Source organism: Geotrypetes seraphini, chromosome 3 (assembly GCF_902459505.1).
Source record: "Geotrypetes seraphini chromosome 3, aGeoSer1.1, whole genome shotgun sequence".
In the NCBI taxonomy this organism is placed as follows: Eukaryota; Metazoa; Chordata; class Amphibia; order Gymnophiona; family Dermophiidae; genus Geotrypetes; species Geotrypetes seraphini.
The window spans coordinates 338,895,138-338,914,066 of record NC_047086.1 but is presented as its reverse complement, the minus strand read 5'-3'; the positions used below and the strand labels follow the sequence as shown (position 1 = coordinate 338,914,066).

General features: G+C 40.4%; 1 protein-coding gene across 8 annotated transcripts in view; it reads right to left on the bottom strand.

Annotated features, from left to right (window-relative positions):
* EHBP1 (EH domain binding protein 1) overlaps nucleotides 1-18,929 on the bottom strand; it is a 617,593-nt gene that overhangs the window by 22,658 nt on the left and 576,006 nt on the right. For all 8 annotated transcript variants that reach the window (XM_033936740.1, XM_033936741.1, XM_033936748.1 and 5 more), the window contains one exon: nucleotides 15,746-15,819. In XM_033936740.1, coding sequence (XP_033792631.1) covers nucleotides 15,746-15,819 — 74 coding nt within the window. The remainder of the gene's footprint in view (nucleotides 1-15,745; nucleotides 15,820-18,929) is intronic.

Genomic DNA, 18,929 nt, shown 5'->3' with positions numbered 1-18,929 from the left:
GGAGAAGTGTAGAAGTCTAAGACACTGGAAATACTGCTCAGTGAAATCAAATGATGCCGTGACTGCATTCTTAAGTATGAGTCGTACTTAAGTCAGGCATCTGTAACTCAGGGACTGCCTGTACAATAAAACCTATATTTAAGCTCATTTGCTAATTAAGACACTCATTACTCAAAATGATCTAAGTGGGATAAATTATTTCTTGCATATACACTTCTCCGTGTTTTATAACCACTTGTTTCAAGAGAAAAGTGTTAGCTACTTGTGATTTTGAGAAACTGTACTTTATTGATCACAACAGCAAGAGAACTGTTAAACACTTTCAAATCACACTGAACATTTCAGTAGGGCTCATTTGTCCCCCAGTGGAGCAAGCTTATAGTTTTTTTTTAAAAAAGAGTCACATGACTTCTGCTGTTCTCCTACAAACTTATGTTTCAGTGGAAGTCTCCAAACTAATTACAATTGATTTATTATGGATTAAGTACCTTATCAGGTAAAAAAAGAAATTGCGATGGACAGTCAAAGGGTTATGAGGTCAAGGTAGAATACCAAAATCAATTTGCATCGATTAGAAAATACGTCCAATTTACAGAGCTCAACAAATTTTAAGATGGTATCTTTGATCTGATAAGGAAGCATTTGTGGCAGAAATACAAAATACAGAATTATTAGCATTTACAATATTTTTTTTAAATGAGAAAACAAAGGTTAAAGTCATTTGAATGTTTACTTATATTATGAATCATTCCTGGGATTACTGCAAAATTCATTTAAAAGTAGAATAAAAGAAATAAAATTGTTTCATTTATCTCCCCATGTCAACCATTTTATGGATGCCTCAACTGATTGTTGTATGAGTATTCACTCAAACAAAGGTGACTATCTCCCACAGAACTACTGTGCATAAAATGACAGAAATTACAGGAAACAAACTGAGCTTGCTGCTATAAATGATAAAATATGTATTTCTAGATGCCAGCTTGTACTTTTGCTTTAAAGTTGAAATTGTAATACGGTGTTCCATCCAATGGATATTTTACTCAGTTAACTATAAAACTTAAAATGATGTAATTCTGTAAGTGATCATTTTGGGCAAGGCCATAAGGAGACCATTCCAACAAATTATACTTGATATGGACAAGTTAACACAAATGGTGTGAACATACTGGTTTTGGTGTGCTAATAAAAAATTAAAGTTACAATTAGGTCAATATTCATAATTCTCTTTGTAAAATGGGAAGCTAGGCAGAAAGTTGCTAGTCTGCCAAAAATAAAATATGTTAAAAGAAAACCAACAAAGCCACTGGATAGTGATGAGACTAACACATGTTTAAAGCTGGGGTCCCCAACCTGTTCGGATCAAGGGCCACACTGAATCTTTCAGACCCAGGGCTGGTCTTAGCAACTGCAGGGCCCTGTACAGATCAGTTCAGTGGGGCCTCATGCCCCTGTCTCACCTAGTCCCACCCCCTGCTGACAAGATTTTTTAAATTTGCTAAAAATTTTTATTTATGAAATTTCAATAACAGCGGTACCTGTAGTGGCCCGCTTCCTGTTACTCGACACCCCTCCCCCGTCCCTGTATACCTCTTACCTATCCCAAGAAGACAAAACACACCTTGGTTGGTAAACGCCTGGCCGCAGCCCTGTTTATTGAATAATAACATATTCAAGAAATGCAACATAATTAAATATACATAAGTTAACAGCAAAACCAAAACATTAACAAAACCCCCCTAACAATGGTATCACCATTGTTACCTGATCCCGAGCTACCCTCCTAAGTAATTGGCCCCCGACCCCGCCATCCAAGCTAGGGTCTGAGGGGTGGCATGTCCCACACATGCCCCATTATCCAGGGTCAACCGACCCACCAGGCACGACTCCCAGCCGGCCCACCGCTCATCCCTTGATGAGCCCCAGTAGCCAGTAGCTCGGGATACCGCAACCCCATCCAATCCCAGGCACCCCAAAGCCTAAAGGGCGGGCGGGTGGGAATGCTGACTCGGAGGACCAAACCGTTTAAGTCCTCCGAGCGTGCTCCCCTTATAACCCCTCCCACCCACAATCCCCTTCGGCTGCGACGCCCCGAGGAGAGGAAGGGAAGAGATCGCGCGACCACGGACCGCCCCCCTTTCCGCCCCCCCCCCCCGCTCTCTCATTCTCTGCCTAACCCAACTACCTCACCACTAACTGACCCGACGAGCGACTCAGCGGGCCACCCAGCCCCGCGTTAGGGTCGCCCGTCGAGACTAGCTCTCGGGCTTGCTTAATAAAGACAAACCAAGCAAAACTTATACAGAAAAAGTGATTGAAATAAACACAATGTTATCATAGGAAACCTAGTATCAAGTCCTCCCACACCCTCAATCAGCTACCTGGCTATACCACTGATTAACACTCGTATCCTAAAGCTAACATTTTCCAGTTAATACATTCAAAATAAAACACTTTTCTATTGTTGTGTGGACATTTTGGACCTGATTCTATAAATGGTGCCTAAAACTTAGGCGCCGAATAGGGAGGTGCACTTTATAGAATCATGCCTAGTGGTACCTAAAGTGGGCTTAGGCATTGATAGGTGTCTTAACCTTAGGTACACCTAATTTATGCCAGGGTTTTCATGGCCTAAATGAGTGTACCTAAGACAAAAACAGGTGCCTACAGGAAAAACACACGCCCACCTCAAAGTGGTAGGTGCCTACCATCCAATTAAGTGCAATTTATATAAACTACAAGATGCTAATTGTAGCCTTTTAATTAATTAAGTTAGGGATCCGGATCGGCTACGCACTTAAATTTAGGTATCATTTATAGAATCTATGTTTTTTGTTTTTCATCATCTTAGTCTTTTTTCTGCTTTCTTGTCTGTCTTCTGCTAATCAAAGACTAGGGGACACTCAATGAAGGGAAATACTTTTAAAACCAATAGGAGAAAATATTTTTTCACTCAGAGAATAGTTAAGCTCTGGAATGCATTGCCAGAGATTGTGGTAAGAGCGGATAGCGTAGCTGGTTTTAAGACAGGTTTGGACAATTTCCTGGAGGAAAAGTCCATAGTCTGTTATGGGGGAAGCCCCTGCTTGCCCTGGATTGGTAGCATGGAATGTAGCTACTCTTTGGATTTTTGCCAGGTACTAGTAACCTGGATTGGCCACCGTGAGGATGGGCTACTGGGCTAGATGGACCATTGGTTTGACCCAGTAAGGCCCTTGGTTTTCTATCTTATTCTCTTTTCTGCTTTCTTGTCTGTCTTCTTCTAATTCTCTTTCCAGTGTCTGCTGGCCATTTTTCTTCTCTTTTCTCTCTTGTTCCATTCCCTCACTATGCCTGTTTCTAAAATACTGATTTTTCTCTTTCAGCTCTTTCGTCCCTTTTTTCCGCCTCTGTCCATCCAAATTTCATCCTCTTTCTCACCCTTCTCCTTTTTAATTTTCAGTTACATATCAATTTTCCATCATTTCCTTTTTTTTTTCTATTTTTAAACCTTTTTTATTAAGTTTTCGGAGTAGTTTTTCCAATGAGAGGTATTGGAGGGAATGCTTATAGGAATTTGTTTCTCCAGTGATTTTTATGAAGTTTTATGTTATTGGTATGCTTTATGGTGTTTAATATTATTGTAATGTATGTGATTTTGATTATGCTTGTACTTTGTGACCTGCCTTGGGAAAGGTGGGATATAAATAAACTAAACCAAACCAATAAAAAGGTATCACCTTATCTCCTTTAAGTTTTGATTTATTTCTTTATATTACCTTTAAAAATGAACTAATACGGCTACCACACCATTTTACTCTAGTCCAGCAGAAAGGCATCCAACTCAATGTCATTGGAAGAGTATACTCTGGAGCAGAAGAATGGAAGTTTGTTGTTGTGAGGGGAAGCAAAGAGGGTCCCACAATTTTGAGGGTCCCACAATCTGAGAAGATCTGACATAACATAGATGTGTTGAGAAACCACTTCTGAGGTTGAAGAAGTCAGCTTAGTTTGTCTGCTAGATAAATCGCTCTGAGAAGTATGTTGTGAGCAATCACCCAAATCCAAATTTCTATTGCTTTCTTGCAGAGGAGAGACCCCATGTCTCCTTGTTTGTTCATGTAGAGTATGGTGACTTGATTGTTGGTGCGTATGAGGATTATCTGGTTCTGCAAGTGATCCTGGAAGGTGTGGAGGGTATTGCAAATTTCTTGAAGCTCCAAGAGATTGATAATGAAAGTTTTCTTGTGAGGAGTCCAGACTCCCTGAGTGTAGAAACTGTCAAGATGGAAGCTTCTGTAGTGAGTAGCTTCTGGTGTGGAGGAGGCTGGAAGGCCTCTGGAGAGGTTGGATGGAAGCATCCACCACTGGAGCGATGGAGGTATGAAGTTACTTGACTTGCTGATAGAGATCCAGTGGCTTGTGATCATTGGGGAACTCGGAAGTATAGATGTGCAAATGGAGAGACATGAACTGTGGAAAAGCCATGTGACCCAGAAGTTGTAGCTTCTAACATGCCATGGTAAGTGGTAGGGAGGAGACTTTGATGCAGATGAAAGAGATTGTCAACTCTCTGCTGAAGTAGAAAAGCTCGACCTTGATTAGTGTCTAAGAGAGCTCCTATGAACTCCAAGGTTTGAGTTGGCTGTAGCTGTGATATCTGGTATTTTACTGCAAACTCTAGGAGTTCCAGCAGACGAACTGTGGAGTTGATGGAATGCTGAGCTTGTTGCAATGATGACGCCTTGATCAAACAGTCATCTGGATAAGAAAATATGTAAAACCTCATGAGCAGAGGGTTGCAGCTACTACCGATAGGCATTTTGTGAAGACTCTAGCGGCTGAAGACAGGCTGAAAGGTAGGACTTTGTATTGAAAGTTCTGAGAACCCACTTGAAAGTGAAAATATTTTCTGTGAGCATGTAAGATCAATAAGAACATAAAAATTGCCACTGCTGAGTCAGACCAGTGGTCCATCATGCCCAGCAGTCCGCTCACGCGGCGGCCCTCTGGTCCAAGACCAGCAACCTAACTGAGACCAGCCCCACCAGCGCACGTTCCTGTTCAGCAGAAACTTATCTAACTTTGTCTTGAATCCTTGGAGGGTGTTTTCCCCTATAACAGCCTCTGGAAGAGCGTTCCAGCTTTCTACCACTCTCTGGGTGAAGAAGAACTTCCTTACGTTTGTACGGAATCTATCCCCTTTCAACTTTAGAGAGTGCCCTTTTGTTCTCCCTACCTTGGAGAGGGTGAACAACCTGTCCTTATCTACTAAGTCTATCCCCTTCAGTACCTTGAATGTTTCGATCATGTCCCCTCTCAATCTCCTCTGTTCGAGGGAGAAGAGGCCCGGTTTCTCTAATCTTTCGCTGTACGGCAGCTCCTCCGGCCCCTTAACCATCTTAATCGCTCTTCTCTGGACTCGAGTAATACAGTGTCCTTCTTCATGTACGGAGACCAGTGCTGGATGCAGTACTCCAGGTGAGGGCCTGGTACAGCGGCATGATAACCTTCTCTGATCTGTTCGTGATCCCCTTCTTTATCATTCCTAGCATTCTGTTTGCCCTTTTTGCAGCCGCCGCACATTGTGTGGACGGCTTCATCGACTTGTCGATCAGAACTCCCAAGTCCCTTTCCTGGGAGGTCTCTCCAAGTACCGCCCTGGACATCCTGTATTCGTGCATGAGATTTTTGTTACCGACATGCATCACTTTACACTTATCCATGTTGAACCTCATCTACCATGTCGATGCCCATTCCTCGAGCTTGATTATGTCATGTTGCAGATCTTCGCAATCCCCCTGCGTCTTTACTACTTGAATAACTTCGTATCATCCGCATATTTAATCACTTCGTTCATCGTACCTATGTCCAGATCATTTATAAAGATGTTAAAGAGCACGGGTCCAAGCACCGAGCCCTGCGGCACCCCACTGGTGATGCTCTTCCAGTCCGAGTATTGTCCATTTACCCCCACTCTCTGTTTCCTATGCTCCAGCCAGTTTTTAATCCACGTATTTCACCCTCAATTCCATGGCTTGTAATTTTCCGAAGTAGTCGTTCATGCAGAACCTTGTTGAACGCCTTCTGAAAACCCAGATATACAATGTCGACCGGATCACCCTTGTCTATCTGTATGTTTACTCCCTCAAAGAAGTGCAGCAAGTTCGTCAAACACAATCTGCCTTTGCTAAAACCGTGCTGACTGGTCCTCATCAGCCCGTGTCCGTCAAGGTGATCAATGATGCTGTCCTTTATCAGTGACTCTACCATCTTTCCCGGTACCGAGGTCAGACTCACCGGTCTGTAGTTCCCCGGATCTCCCCTCAAACCTTTCTTGAAGATCGGTGTAACATTCGCCACCTTCCAGTCTTCCGGAATCTTTCCCAATTTGATCGCCAGATTGGCTATTAGTTGAAGCAGTTCAGCTATGGTCCCTTTCAGTTCCTTGATGACCCTCGGATGGATGCCATCCGGTCCCAGGGATTTATCGCTCTTAAGCCTATCAATCTGCCTACATACCTCCTCTAGACTTACCGTCAATCCTGTCAGATTTCCATCTTCGTTTCCAGCATATAGCCTGATGGGTATGCTGTGTACATCTTCTTCGGTAAATACAGATGCAAAAAATGTGTTCAGTTTGTCAGCGATTGCTTTGTCCTCCTTTAGCGCTCCCTTCATTCCATGGTCATCCATCGGTCCTACCACTTCCTTTGCGGGTCGTTTCCCCTTAATATATCGAAAGAACGGCTTGAAGTTCTTCGCCTCCTTGGCTATTTTTTCCTCGTAGTCTCTTTTGGCCCCTTTTACCGCCTTATGGCACCTGCGTTGATGTTGTTTGTGTTTTTCCAGTTTTCATCCGTTTTTGACCTTTTCCATTCCTTAAATGAAGTTTTCTTGTCTCTGATCGCTTCCTTCACCTCTACAGTGAGCCACACTGGTTCTTTGTTCTTTTTCATCTTGGATACCTTGTTGATACGCGATATATATAGATTTTGCGCCTCGGTGACAGTGTCCTTAAAAAGGGACCTAGCTTGCTCTAGCGTTTTTACAGTGCTTATCCTCTTCTTAATCTTCTTCCCTACCATGAGTCTCATCCCTTCGTAATTCCGTTTTCGGAAGTTCAGTGCCGTGGCTGTCGTTTTGGACCGATGTTTCTCCCCTGCGTCCAGATCAAAGCGGATCATATTGTGATCGCTGCTTCCCAGCGTCCCTTCTACTTCTACATCTTGTGCTGGTCCTCGCAGGCCATTTAGAATTAAGTCCAGAATTGCATTTCCTCTAGTATATTCCTTGACAAGTTGTTCCAGGAAGCAATCGCCTACAGCATCCAAGAACTTGGTCTCTCTAATGCAGCCGGAGGTGCCTAGGTTCCAGTCTATTCCCGGATAGTTGAAGTCACCCATGATAACTGTGTTGCCTCTCTTGCAGTTGCATTTTAATCTCGTCTGTCATTTCTCCATCAATTTCTTTGGACTGCCCTGGGAGTCGGTAGTAGATGCCGATCTTCGTTTCCAGGCCATTTGTTCCTGGAATTTTGACCCATAGAGACTCTAACTTATCTGTCAGTTGTGGCGTGTTCTCTCCAGCAGATTCAATTTCCTCTTTGACGTATATGGCAACGCCCCCACCTTTTTGAGCCACTCTGTCTCTGTGGTATAGTTTGTATCCCGGTAGCACAGTGTCACAGACGTTTTCCTCAGTCCACCATGTTTCCGTGATGCCTATGATGTCAACGTTATCTTTTTGTGCTATGGCTTCTAATTCACCCATCTTATTTGTAAGGCTCCTTGTGTTGTGTACATAGACTTGAGTTTGCAGCTTTTTCCTTTCTTGCATTTCCTTCCCTCTTGTGTCCTTTTCGATCTCTCTTGCCTGTAATCCGGTGAGTCTTTCCCTCTATCTTCATGCACGGTATCCTCTGGGTATACCGGTTCCCGAACCATCGACTCTCTCTGTCGACTGTCAGCTTTCCCCTTCTTCCTAGTTTAAAAACTTGTCCACTTCTCTCTTGATGTTGCTTGCAAGTAGCCTCGTTCCATCTCTGCTGAGGTGGAGTCCGTCTTTCCTGAATAGTTTGCTGTTCCCCCAGAACATCGTCCAGTTGCGCACGAAGTAGAACCCTTCTTCCTCACATCAGCACTGCATCCATTCCTCATTGTTACTCTGAAGGGCTGCTGGCTGGGGGCCTTGTCACAATTTGGTGGCAGGGGTTGCTGATGGTCAAAGGATCTCATGACAACTTGGTACCAGGTATGAGACCACTGGAGAGAAACACAGAACTGCAGGTAAGCCCGAGCCTGTACTGTTTCTAGCAGGGCTCTTATGAATTCCAATTGCTGCACTGGTTGAAGGTAGGCCTTGGGGTAATTGATCCCTAGTACCTCCCTAGAACCCTAGTAGCTCCAGTACCTGAATAGTTCTTTGCATGGACTCCTGAATACCCTCCTTTGATGTACTCTTGATCAACCAGCCACCCAGGTAGGGAAACACAGGAACTCTCAGTTTGCATAGCAACTTTGCAACTACCATTAAACATTTGGTGAAGACCCTAGGATTTGATGCAAGGCCAAATAGCAAACATTGTACTGAAAGTGGTGCTTCCCCACACAAAATCTGAGATATTTCCTGAGCTTGGAAAGTATTTGAATGTATGCATAGGTATCCTTTAAATCCAGAGAGCATAGCCAATCATTTATCTGAATCATAGGGAGAAGATGCCCAGGAAAAGCATACTGAACTGTTCTTTGACCAGATACTTTACAGGCCCCTGAGGTCTAGGATGGGATATAATCCCCCGTTTCTTGAGCACAAGGAAGTACCTGGAATAGAATTCCTTCTTTCTTCCCCTGATGGGACAGGTTTGACTGCTTTGGCCTGCAGAAGGGTAGAGAGTTCTTCTGCAGGTATCCCCTTGTCCAGAGTGCCGAGATAAGGCACTCTTGGTGGACAAATTGGAGAATTTTTGCTCCAGTGAAGCGCATAGCCCCCTTCTTCCTTAGATGTACCTTAAAACAGGCCTTTTAGAAGACAGTGACAAAGCAGTGAAACATGCATACTGCCTGTGACTTGCTGTGAAGCTTCACTTCTTACCTGTCCCATCCCCTCTGACTCAATTTCCTACTTCTGCAGGGACAGAAAGAGTTCAAAGGGAAGCTCCGGAGGAAGTCACAGGCAGTGTACAAGTTTTATTGGTCTGCTGCTCTCTAAAAGACCTATTTTCAAGTATGTTCAACCCTGTTTTTACCATGTACCTCGTTTAGAAATATTATAAGCAATTTTATCAAATTTTAAATAAACCTGAAATAGAGGGTGAGATGCTGAACTGCTTGGGGTAGAGAAAAAGGAGGAAGAAATACCGGACCTCTCATTGGGTGGGAGTGGGGGAATGGAAAGAGATACTGGACAATGGGAGGGAGAGAAGGATGGAGGGGAGCAATGTTGGACCTGGAGGTGGACAAGAGGGAGGGAGAGATGCAAGACATTGGAAGGGATGGAGGGAAGAGAGAGGGATACATATTGGACACTGGATAGAGGAAAGAGGGAATGGTAGACCCAGAGTAGAGAGGAGGAAGAGCAAGATGCTAGAGAACAGGAATGACAGAAGGACAGATGTTGGCTCTGGGTTGTGTGTGGAGAAGACGGAGGGAGGGAGTGACTGGTCTTTTAATCATGTGATTAATTACATATACACACTATACCATGGAGAAATACAACACAGGCCAACAAAAACATTTTTTTTCTTGGTGCCTTGGGTTTTGACCTGTTCTTGGGGTTATTTGGAGTGCTGATTCTGAAAATTGCATTGGACAGACCGCATCAGTTCTAGTTTCTTAGATATGGTTATGGGCTAGTAGATATGCCTTTGGGATAGTACAGCCAAAACATGAACATTGGGCAAAAAAAGATTGGCCTCTGAGGGAATATATGGTGGGAGACCAAAATGTAATCAATAAACCTTTGGTAGCATGAAATAGAATCATACCGCTATCACTACATATAAAGCTAGGCCTGATGAAACAATTTGTAAAGACTTTGAATAAAGACAGTTTGTGCATTGAATGCTTATATTACCTGAACTTACCATGGAAAAACTGAAGGCAGGAATTGTTGATGGTCCACAGATCAGACAACTTATAAATGACCCACATTTCATAGCATCAATGAATGAAATTGAATCATGTGCCTGGTCTTCATTTGGTCTGGTTGTGAAAAGCTTTCTTGGCAACAAGAAGGCAGACAACTACACACAATTAGTAGAGGATATGCTCTTTCATTTCAACGGGCTTGGCTGTAACATGAGTGTTAAAGTAAATTATCTGCACAGTCACTTAAATCGCTTTCCAGAGAACATTGGTGACTTAAGAGAAGAGCAAGGTGAAAGATTTCACCAAGACATAAAAACAATGGAAGCCAGATACCAAGGAAGATGGGATGCACACATCATGGCAGACTATTGTTAGAATCTAATGCAGGATTGTCCTGGCAAATCCCACTCTCGGAAGTCTTACAAAAGGAGCTTCTTGTGTGTTGAATGACTGGAAGGTTTGTCATAAACTTTTGTATTAAATAAGTGGATTTTCATGTTGTACATTTTTCTTTTAATTTTTAATATGTTTTCTTCATGCTTAAAGGATATTAATTTAAACACTATCATTAAAATATCCTGATTTTTTTTTTAATGGGATAGCAGAGTGAAGAGTGATATATGGTACATGTTCTGTATCTCAAAAACTAGAGCTGATAGGGGAAAACAGGTGCCATTTTTGGAATCAGCAGGTTAAATATACCCAGAAACAGGTCTAACGTTTGAGGCACCAAAATGAGTGTTGTCCAGTGTAATAATTCATACCCAATTCAATTGTACTCATAACATTGTACCTTTTCTCAGCTCTATTTAATTTCAGTGATATTTTGTTGTGAAATGTATGTGCTCAGTGCTCCACCAATGTCCACTGTACCGGGCCATGCTGCGCCCTCACCTGGAGTACTGCATACAGCACTGATCGCCGTACATGAAGAAGGACACGGTACTACTCAAAAGGGTCCAGAGAAGAGCAACTAAGATGGTTAAGGGGTTGGAGGAGCTGCCGTACAGTGACAGATTAGAGAAACTGGGCCTCTTCTCCCTCAAACAGAGGAGATTGAGAGGGGACATGATCGAAACATTCAAGGTACTGAAGGGGATAGACTTAGTAGATAAGGACAGGTTGTTCACCCTCTCCAAGGTAGGGAGAACGAGAGGGCACTCTTTAAAGTTGAAAGGGGATAGATTTTGTACAAACGTAAGGAAGTTCTTCTTCACCCAGAGAGTGGTAGAAAACTGGAACGCTCTCCCGGAGGCTGTCAATGGGGAAAACACCCTCCAGGGATTCAAGACAAAGTTAGACAAGTTCCTGCTGAACAAGGACGTCCGCTGGTAGGGCTAGTCTCAGTTAGGGCACTGGTCTTTGACCAAAAGGGCCGCCATGTGAGCGGACTGCTGGGCATAATGGACCACTGGTCTGACCCAGCAGCGGCATTTCTTATATTCTTATTGGCCACAGATGTCAAGGAACCATCCTAGCAACATACTATGCCTTTATAATTCATACCTAATAATCTTTCTTTAATGAAATAAAAGATCACTTATCTTTGTGTGATGATTCTACTAGGCCCAGAATGATCCTACTAAAATCCAAGACTTTTCTCATGGGTACAAAAAACCCTCTATATTTTCAGATCACACTATCACACTGTGTTGCACTCATCCACATGTTGCCACATTGTACATGAATATACCTCAAAGTAGTGCTCTTTAGGTGGTTGAACATTATTTAACACAATCTCCCTTGCCCAGTAACAAGCTGAGCATGTTGATCTCTTTGTCAAAGATGATTGTTGTATAGAATTACTTTCAATCTGAACAATAATTTTTCCTTCAAACAAAGGGAGTTGCTATAGGGACCACATTTGCTCCCTCCGTGGCATGCCTGTATATGACACTATTTTGAGGAAAAGTTTGTGTACAATTATCCTTTTGTTTCATACATATAATCTTGGAAACACTGCATAGATGGTATTATCATGATATGGCAGGGGAATATGGAAGAGCTACAAGAGTTTTTTGAATATATTAACAGATATTAACAGGGTAGATTCAAATATTAGTTTTGATTATAATTCCATCATTCTCACATTAACTTTTTGGATATATCTATACACTTATTGGCCACAGAAGGATTTTATACAACATTATATAGTAAAAACAGAGATCACAATACCTTGCTACATTACACCAGTTACCCCAAGATATCTGAAAACCAGTATACCAGTAGGACAATTTTTGTGAGCCAGACATTTGTGCTCTACAACAAGGGATTTTAGAATTCAAGCGAGACAATTAGCTCAGTGCTTTATTAAGAGGGCATCCTAGTACAGTAAAATAATTTGTCCAGCTTATAAGTGAGCATTATGCACACATTTAGACTAAATTCCTTTTAATCATGAACAAGACAAACTTAAGGATTATAGCAGATTAGTTTGTGTATTACTGTTTTCTGCAACTTTACATCAGGTATGTCAGATTATTAAAAAATATTGTCTGTGTTGAGTATTCACAAACAGTGGAATTACAAGGCGCAGCTCTACCACCTCACCTATACATTTTTGAATATCTATGCCCCCTAATAAACAGTGGAATTACCAAGATTTGCCTACACTAGAAGAAAAACCTGGGAAATTATTGTCCATAATACAAAAAAACACCAGAAGGCAAACCAGGATATTATAGAGGTGGACACTGTGTTTTCTGTCAATATGAGTTTGATAATTCCACACACTCAACGGAGATTTTATTTGCAGCATTATACAAATTTTTCCTTGTGGCTTGTACTATATAGCAAACCATAAAAACCCCTAAAGGACTTTGTGGCCAATAAGGTCCAAAATATATGAAAAAACAAAATTGGTCCACAATCTATATTCAAATTCAAATATAATTTTGAATTTCCATGTGTTATTTAAAGAAAAGGATTGAAAGGGACGAAGTCAGTTTGGTTTTAATGGTTTAGGGACCACCTATGTAAAGAAAAATCTCTAAACTAGAATGTCATTTCTCCCATGGACATTCAGTATGAGCCGTGGAACGGCCGCCCGGAATATCTGGAAGGCTCAGGTAGTGACCTTGCGATGACTAGCATCAACCAGATTATTAGTCTGGATAAGAATCACTGCCTCATACATCATGTTTAGTCCATAATGCGGGAGAAAGAGATTTTAGTTATAAAAAATTTTAAAGTGTAAAACTAATTACTTAAGAATCGGTGAATAAAAACACCAAACTGTCCCTAACAATCCTCACTCCTGAAAGTAAAACCACAAAAATCACAAAATCTCCCAAAGCTGGTGTAATAAAATGTTAATGGCTGAAATTGCCTATATTCCCATAAGGTGTCTATGTTTATATCTTGATAAAGTGCCTATGCTGATTCGACGGACAAAAAGTAATACTACAAAGTGTCAAAAAAACCAAAAACTAAGAAAGTTAAATTGTGTGAAAAACAAGTGAAAAAAGAGTCCAAGTGTGAAAAATCATAAACTCTAAGACAAAAACAGTACTTGATTAATAAAAAGTACTTAGCTTGAAATGCTAAAAGGAAAAAATGTCCGATGTAAATCTCCGATGTAAATCTCCGATGTAAATCTCCATTAACATTTTATTACACCAGCTTTGGGAGATTTTGTGATTTTTGTGGTTTTACTTTCAGGAGTGAGGATTGTTAGGGACAGTTTGGTGTTTTTATTCACCGATTCTTAAGTAATTAGTTTTACACTTTAAAATTTTTTATAACTAAAATCTCTTTCTCCCGCATTATGGACTAAACATGATGTATGAGGCAGTGATTCTTATCCAGACTAATAATCTGGTTGATGCTAGTCATCGCAAGGTCACTACCTGAGCCTTCCAGATATTCCGGGCGGCCGTTCCACGGCTCATACTGAATGTCCATGGGAGAAATGACATTCTAGTTTAGAGATTTTTCTTTACATAGGTGGTCCCTAAACCATTAAAACCAAACTGACTTCGTCCCTTTCAATCCTTTTCTTTAAATAACACATGGAAATTCAAAATTATATTTGAATTTGAATATAGATTGTGGACCAATTTTGTTTGTACTATATAGGACAGACTTGCCGACAGATTAAATTGTGGATTGCAGAGCACATCAGTAGTATTAAGTTGAATTAAATGGAGGCTCCATTTACACAGCACTGGGTACAACAGGGTCATCAAATTAATGACATGAGATTTGCAATAATCCTAAGAGTAGATTTAACCAGGGGAAGAGATGTATTTCTTAGTCTGCTTCAGAAAGAACGATTCATCTTCACATGGAATACAGTAAACCCTAATGGGTTGAACAAAGAGGTGGAGTGGGTGTAGTGCAGCACGTGATGCATTCTGTAATTATGGCATCAAGCTAGCTATGTCAGTGAGTGACACAACATTGATAATGGTGAACACCATATAAGTTTGTGGCATGAACAGGGAATAAGGTGTTTGCCTGTTAAATATTATATTTAAACAGAGACTTCTATCCGGATTGAATTTTCAAATTAATATAAGACTGGTTATAGCCCCCATTAAGACTGAAGTGGTTTATTGATTATGCTTTAGTGCTACAGAAGGTTTATTGACTGCCTTTTTACTTAAGGATCATTCTTTCCCCTGATGAAGCAAGTGCGAAACTCGAGTTTAGGAGGACTGGGAAGATTATTCAGTTGAACATGTGAGATTTCAACAGGGAAGATTCATAGGATGACGATTCATAGGATGAATACTTTTATTGCACATTGATTGTAGACTGAGAACGTTTGAATGAGTACAGCACAGTGTGATAGTGCAATCTGAAAATATAGAAGGTTTTTTGTACCCATGAGAAAAGTCTTGGATTTTAGTAAGATCATTCTGAGCCTAGTAGAATCATCACACAAAGATAAGTGGTCTTTTATTTCATTAAAGAAAGAATATTAGGTGTGACTTATAAAGGCATAGTATGTTGCTGGGATGGTTCCTTGACATCTTTGGCCAAACACAATGTAGAGCACTGAGCACATACCAAAATATTTTAATATTAATTATTAAAATTAAATAGAGTTGAGCAAAGGTGTCATGTTAAGAGTAGTATTAATTACATATATATACAATCTATACAGGATGCTACAGAACTACTACAGAAAGTTTTCCACAACATTTTCTGGGTTTTGCTGAAGAAAACTGAGAGCTGTGCTTGTGATTCATACGAGGTTTAGTGAAATGCATATTTAGCTTAATGAGGCTGGTTACAATGGATCAATTCAAAACTAGAAACCTGTGGAACTCCTAAAAATATCATTCCATATCAATATTCCACACAATATTGAGCAGCAAGTGCACTACATAGTTCAATCATAAGTGTTATAAATTAAATTAGAGCTGGTTATAATGGCCTATTGTTTAGAATTTTCTAGGAAGTTTAATATGTTTGTACTTTCACTAAAATTGTGCTATCATAATGGAATGCATATCTGATCTCTTCCCCACCAGCAATTTGAGTGTAGTGTTTCAAAAGAAAAGCTTTCTAAAGATGGATTCGAATTCTTAGGTTTCATGCTTAAAAATATTTTCTACCAAAAAATTATAAACCTGATAGAACCAAGTGGATTCTTTCCTGGAATACATTTATTTTTCAAAATGTAAGCAGTACTCATTTTAGTTGTGAAAACTTCTGGAAGCATTTCTTACCTTCAGTGGCAAGCATTGCACGCAACTCCCGGTTCAGCAGCTCATACCGTCTTTCTAAATCATGCTCTTTTTCCCTAGGCAAGCCACAAAAGTTCATCAATATGTTAATTACTAAATCATTAAACACTTACAAGATCCTTTAACATGCATTGATTTTGGAGACTCATAACTGACTTTTTTCCTAACATTAAGCTACTCCAATCAAATGATACACAAAAGCATACAACCTCATTTAGGCTAAGATTCATCTGTACATTTTAAAAGTAACTTTCAAAAACAGCATGTGTGATATACTTTGTTTATTTCCTTTCACCACTTACAGATCTGCTCTGTTTGTAAAATGTTCTTAATCTTTTATGTGATAATTCTATTTATTTAAGACAGAGAATGAAGTATTGAGTAGGTAATGCATAAAGTGTTGGGGTACTGATAGTAAGAAATCTTACACAGTATAGTGATAAGAAATAAAACTAATGTCAATAAAACTTTAATCAAGAATTGCCAAGGTATGACAATTATGGCAAAAGCCTTCTTAATTTATTCAGTTATTAAAATTTTAATGCACAATTTTACACCAGGTGGCATACTAAGGAAAGATTAGGTTCTTACATCAGTAATCTTCTTTCTAGTAGACAGACACTCTATTTCAGAACGTGCGGGTAGTCAACCTCTTTTTGCAAGCTCTTGTAGGGAGCTTCATTTGCATTCTTTTGCTCCTCCTTCCAAATCTTCTAGGCTGTCCTTCAATTCCTAAGTTTGTATCAAAGTAGACAGTCAGCTCTGGAGAAGAAATAGAATAGGGAGGAGTATGGGGGACACTCCCCAAGAGACATGTTTGTTCTGCTCATATCATTAAACATATAACAGATAAACAAAACTTAATCATTTGCAATATATAACAAGGAGAAAAACAAACAACTCACCAACTTGAGTACAACTTGCACTACGAGCATGGGAGATTTATAGATACCCCCTAAATTCTTCAATGTGATAGTCGCAGCTTCTATTCTTGCTAAGGCTGGACAAAGGAGAAACAAGATGCCCAAAATGCCAGGCCTTATTGAGGCAGTAAGCAGGCAAATTCACAGCTGACAGGGCGGGCTTCAGTAATAGAGTGTCTGTCTACCAGAAAGAAGATTACTGAGGTAAGAACCTAATCTTTCCTTCTAGTGCGACAGACACTCTATTCTTGAACTTATGGGATGTAACATAGCAGTAACCCAAGCTTAGGGTGGGATAGATGAGCCTGCCGTAAGAACTGAAGAATCAAATACATAGTCCTGTTTGGCTGTCACGTCTACTCTGTAAAACTTCGTAAACATATGCAGAGAAGACCAAGTGGCGGCTCTACAGATTTCTTCTAGGGAAACTGCTGAAGATTCTGCCCATGAGAAAGCAATGCTTCTCGTTGAAGTGCCTTCATGGATATAGGCGGACGCTTCCCACTTATGATATAGACTAAAGTAATGGCCACACGGATTCATCTTGAAAAAGTCACTTTTGAGGTTGGTTGACCCTACCCCAGCCAGTACAAACAGATGATCTGACAATAAAAATTTGTTCATAGTTTCCAGGTACCGCAGAAAGATTTTGCGCACAGTCAATGATTTCAATACCTGATCACTTTTTCTCAAAGGGCATTGTTTTTCATTCTTATCTTACCAAGTAATGTTAGACGGATCTACATCGAGACCTTATATGCAAACATTTGGAGTACCTCAAGGTTCTATCCTATTCCTGAGTGAATATTTATTCAGTCTTTTTCTTTCACTGTTATTAACCTTAGCATAATCAATAGGCTTTACAGTCTTTGCTTTTGCAGATGACATACAACTTAAACTCTCAAAGTCCTCTTGAAATACAAGAGATTAATCAAAATCTGGAACAAATCCATTAGCTACATGAAAATAAACTTTCTTTAAATATAGATAAAACAAAAGCACTTTTGTTTCCATACAATGACAAAGAGGAATTAATAGCCCCTATACTGTATGTGGTCAATCTATTTCAATTCAAATGGCTACTACTATCAAATTGAGTGTAATTCTGAACAAATTAACTTTTCACCAACAAATAGGTACAGTTGTTCAAAAATGTTTCTATAAATTGTGAATGATATGTTCAATTTCAGCTCTCTTAGAATCTTCATCACTTAATATTTTGATTCACTATGTTGTCATTATGCATCTTGACTATTGTAATGCTTTATATCAGGGAATTAGCCAAAAAGAGCTTCAACAATTACATATAATACAAAACATTGCTGTTAAACTTTTATCAAAAGCAAAAAAATTAGATCATGTAACTCCACTTCTGATTGCTGCTCATTGGTTGCTGATTACTCATCGACTGCCATATAAAATTTTGCTTCGTACTTTAAAAATTAGACAAGAACACTCTCCAGGATTCATAGACAGATTACTTCTTCCATATAATCCCTTACGAATATTGCACTCCAGCCAAAAAAATCTCCTCAGTGTTCCCTCGGTTCATCATATTACTTACAATACCATTTGCAAATCTATTTTTGTCCCAGGACAAGCAGGCAGCCTGTTCTCAACATGTGAGTGATGTCATCCACGGAGCCCGGATGCGGATAGCTTTGCAAGCAGACTTGCTTGAAGAACTTTAGAAAGTACATGACTGCTGCACCGTACATGTGCGAGTGCCTTCCCGCCTGACGCAGGGCCTGCGTCTCCTCAGTTCTCAGTTTTCTGCGGAGCCGAGAAGTCCTATTTCGATGCTTTGCACTAGACTCAGTTCTACTTCGTGCCTTCTCTCACCGCAGCTTGTGTTTTATTTTTTACAGGGTTGCTGTGTTTCTTTGTGTGTTTTCTTTTAAATCCCCCCCCCACCACACACACACAAAAAACTTAATTTTATTTTTCTTTTGTGTTATTTTGGATCGGCAGTTTGGTAATATGCTTGCCAAACATACTCCTACCTCAACTCTGCTTCCTGCAGTCCAGTTTGAGCACTTAGCAGTATCACAAGGAGTCGAGTCCTTGGTAGTGCCTCGAGCTGAATCTACCCACTCTATACAAGGAGTCAAGTCCTTGGGAGTGCCTCAAGAGGATTCTACATACTCTATGCAAGAAGTTGAGTTTTTGCGAGTGTCTCGTCTGGAGTATAAGCACCCTACTCAAGGAGTTGAGTCCTTGTCAGTGCCTCGAGATACCTCGAC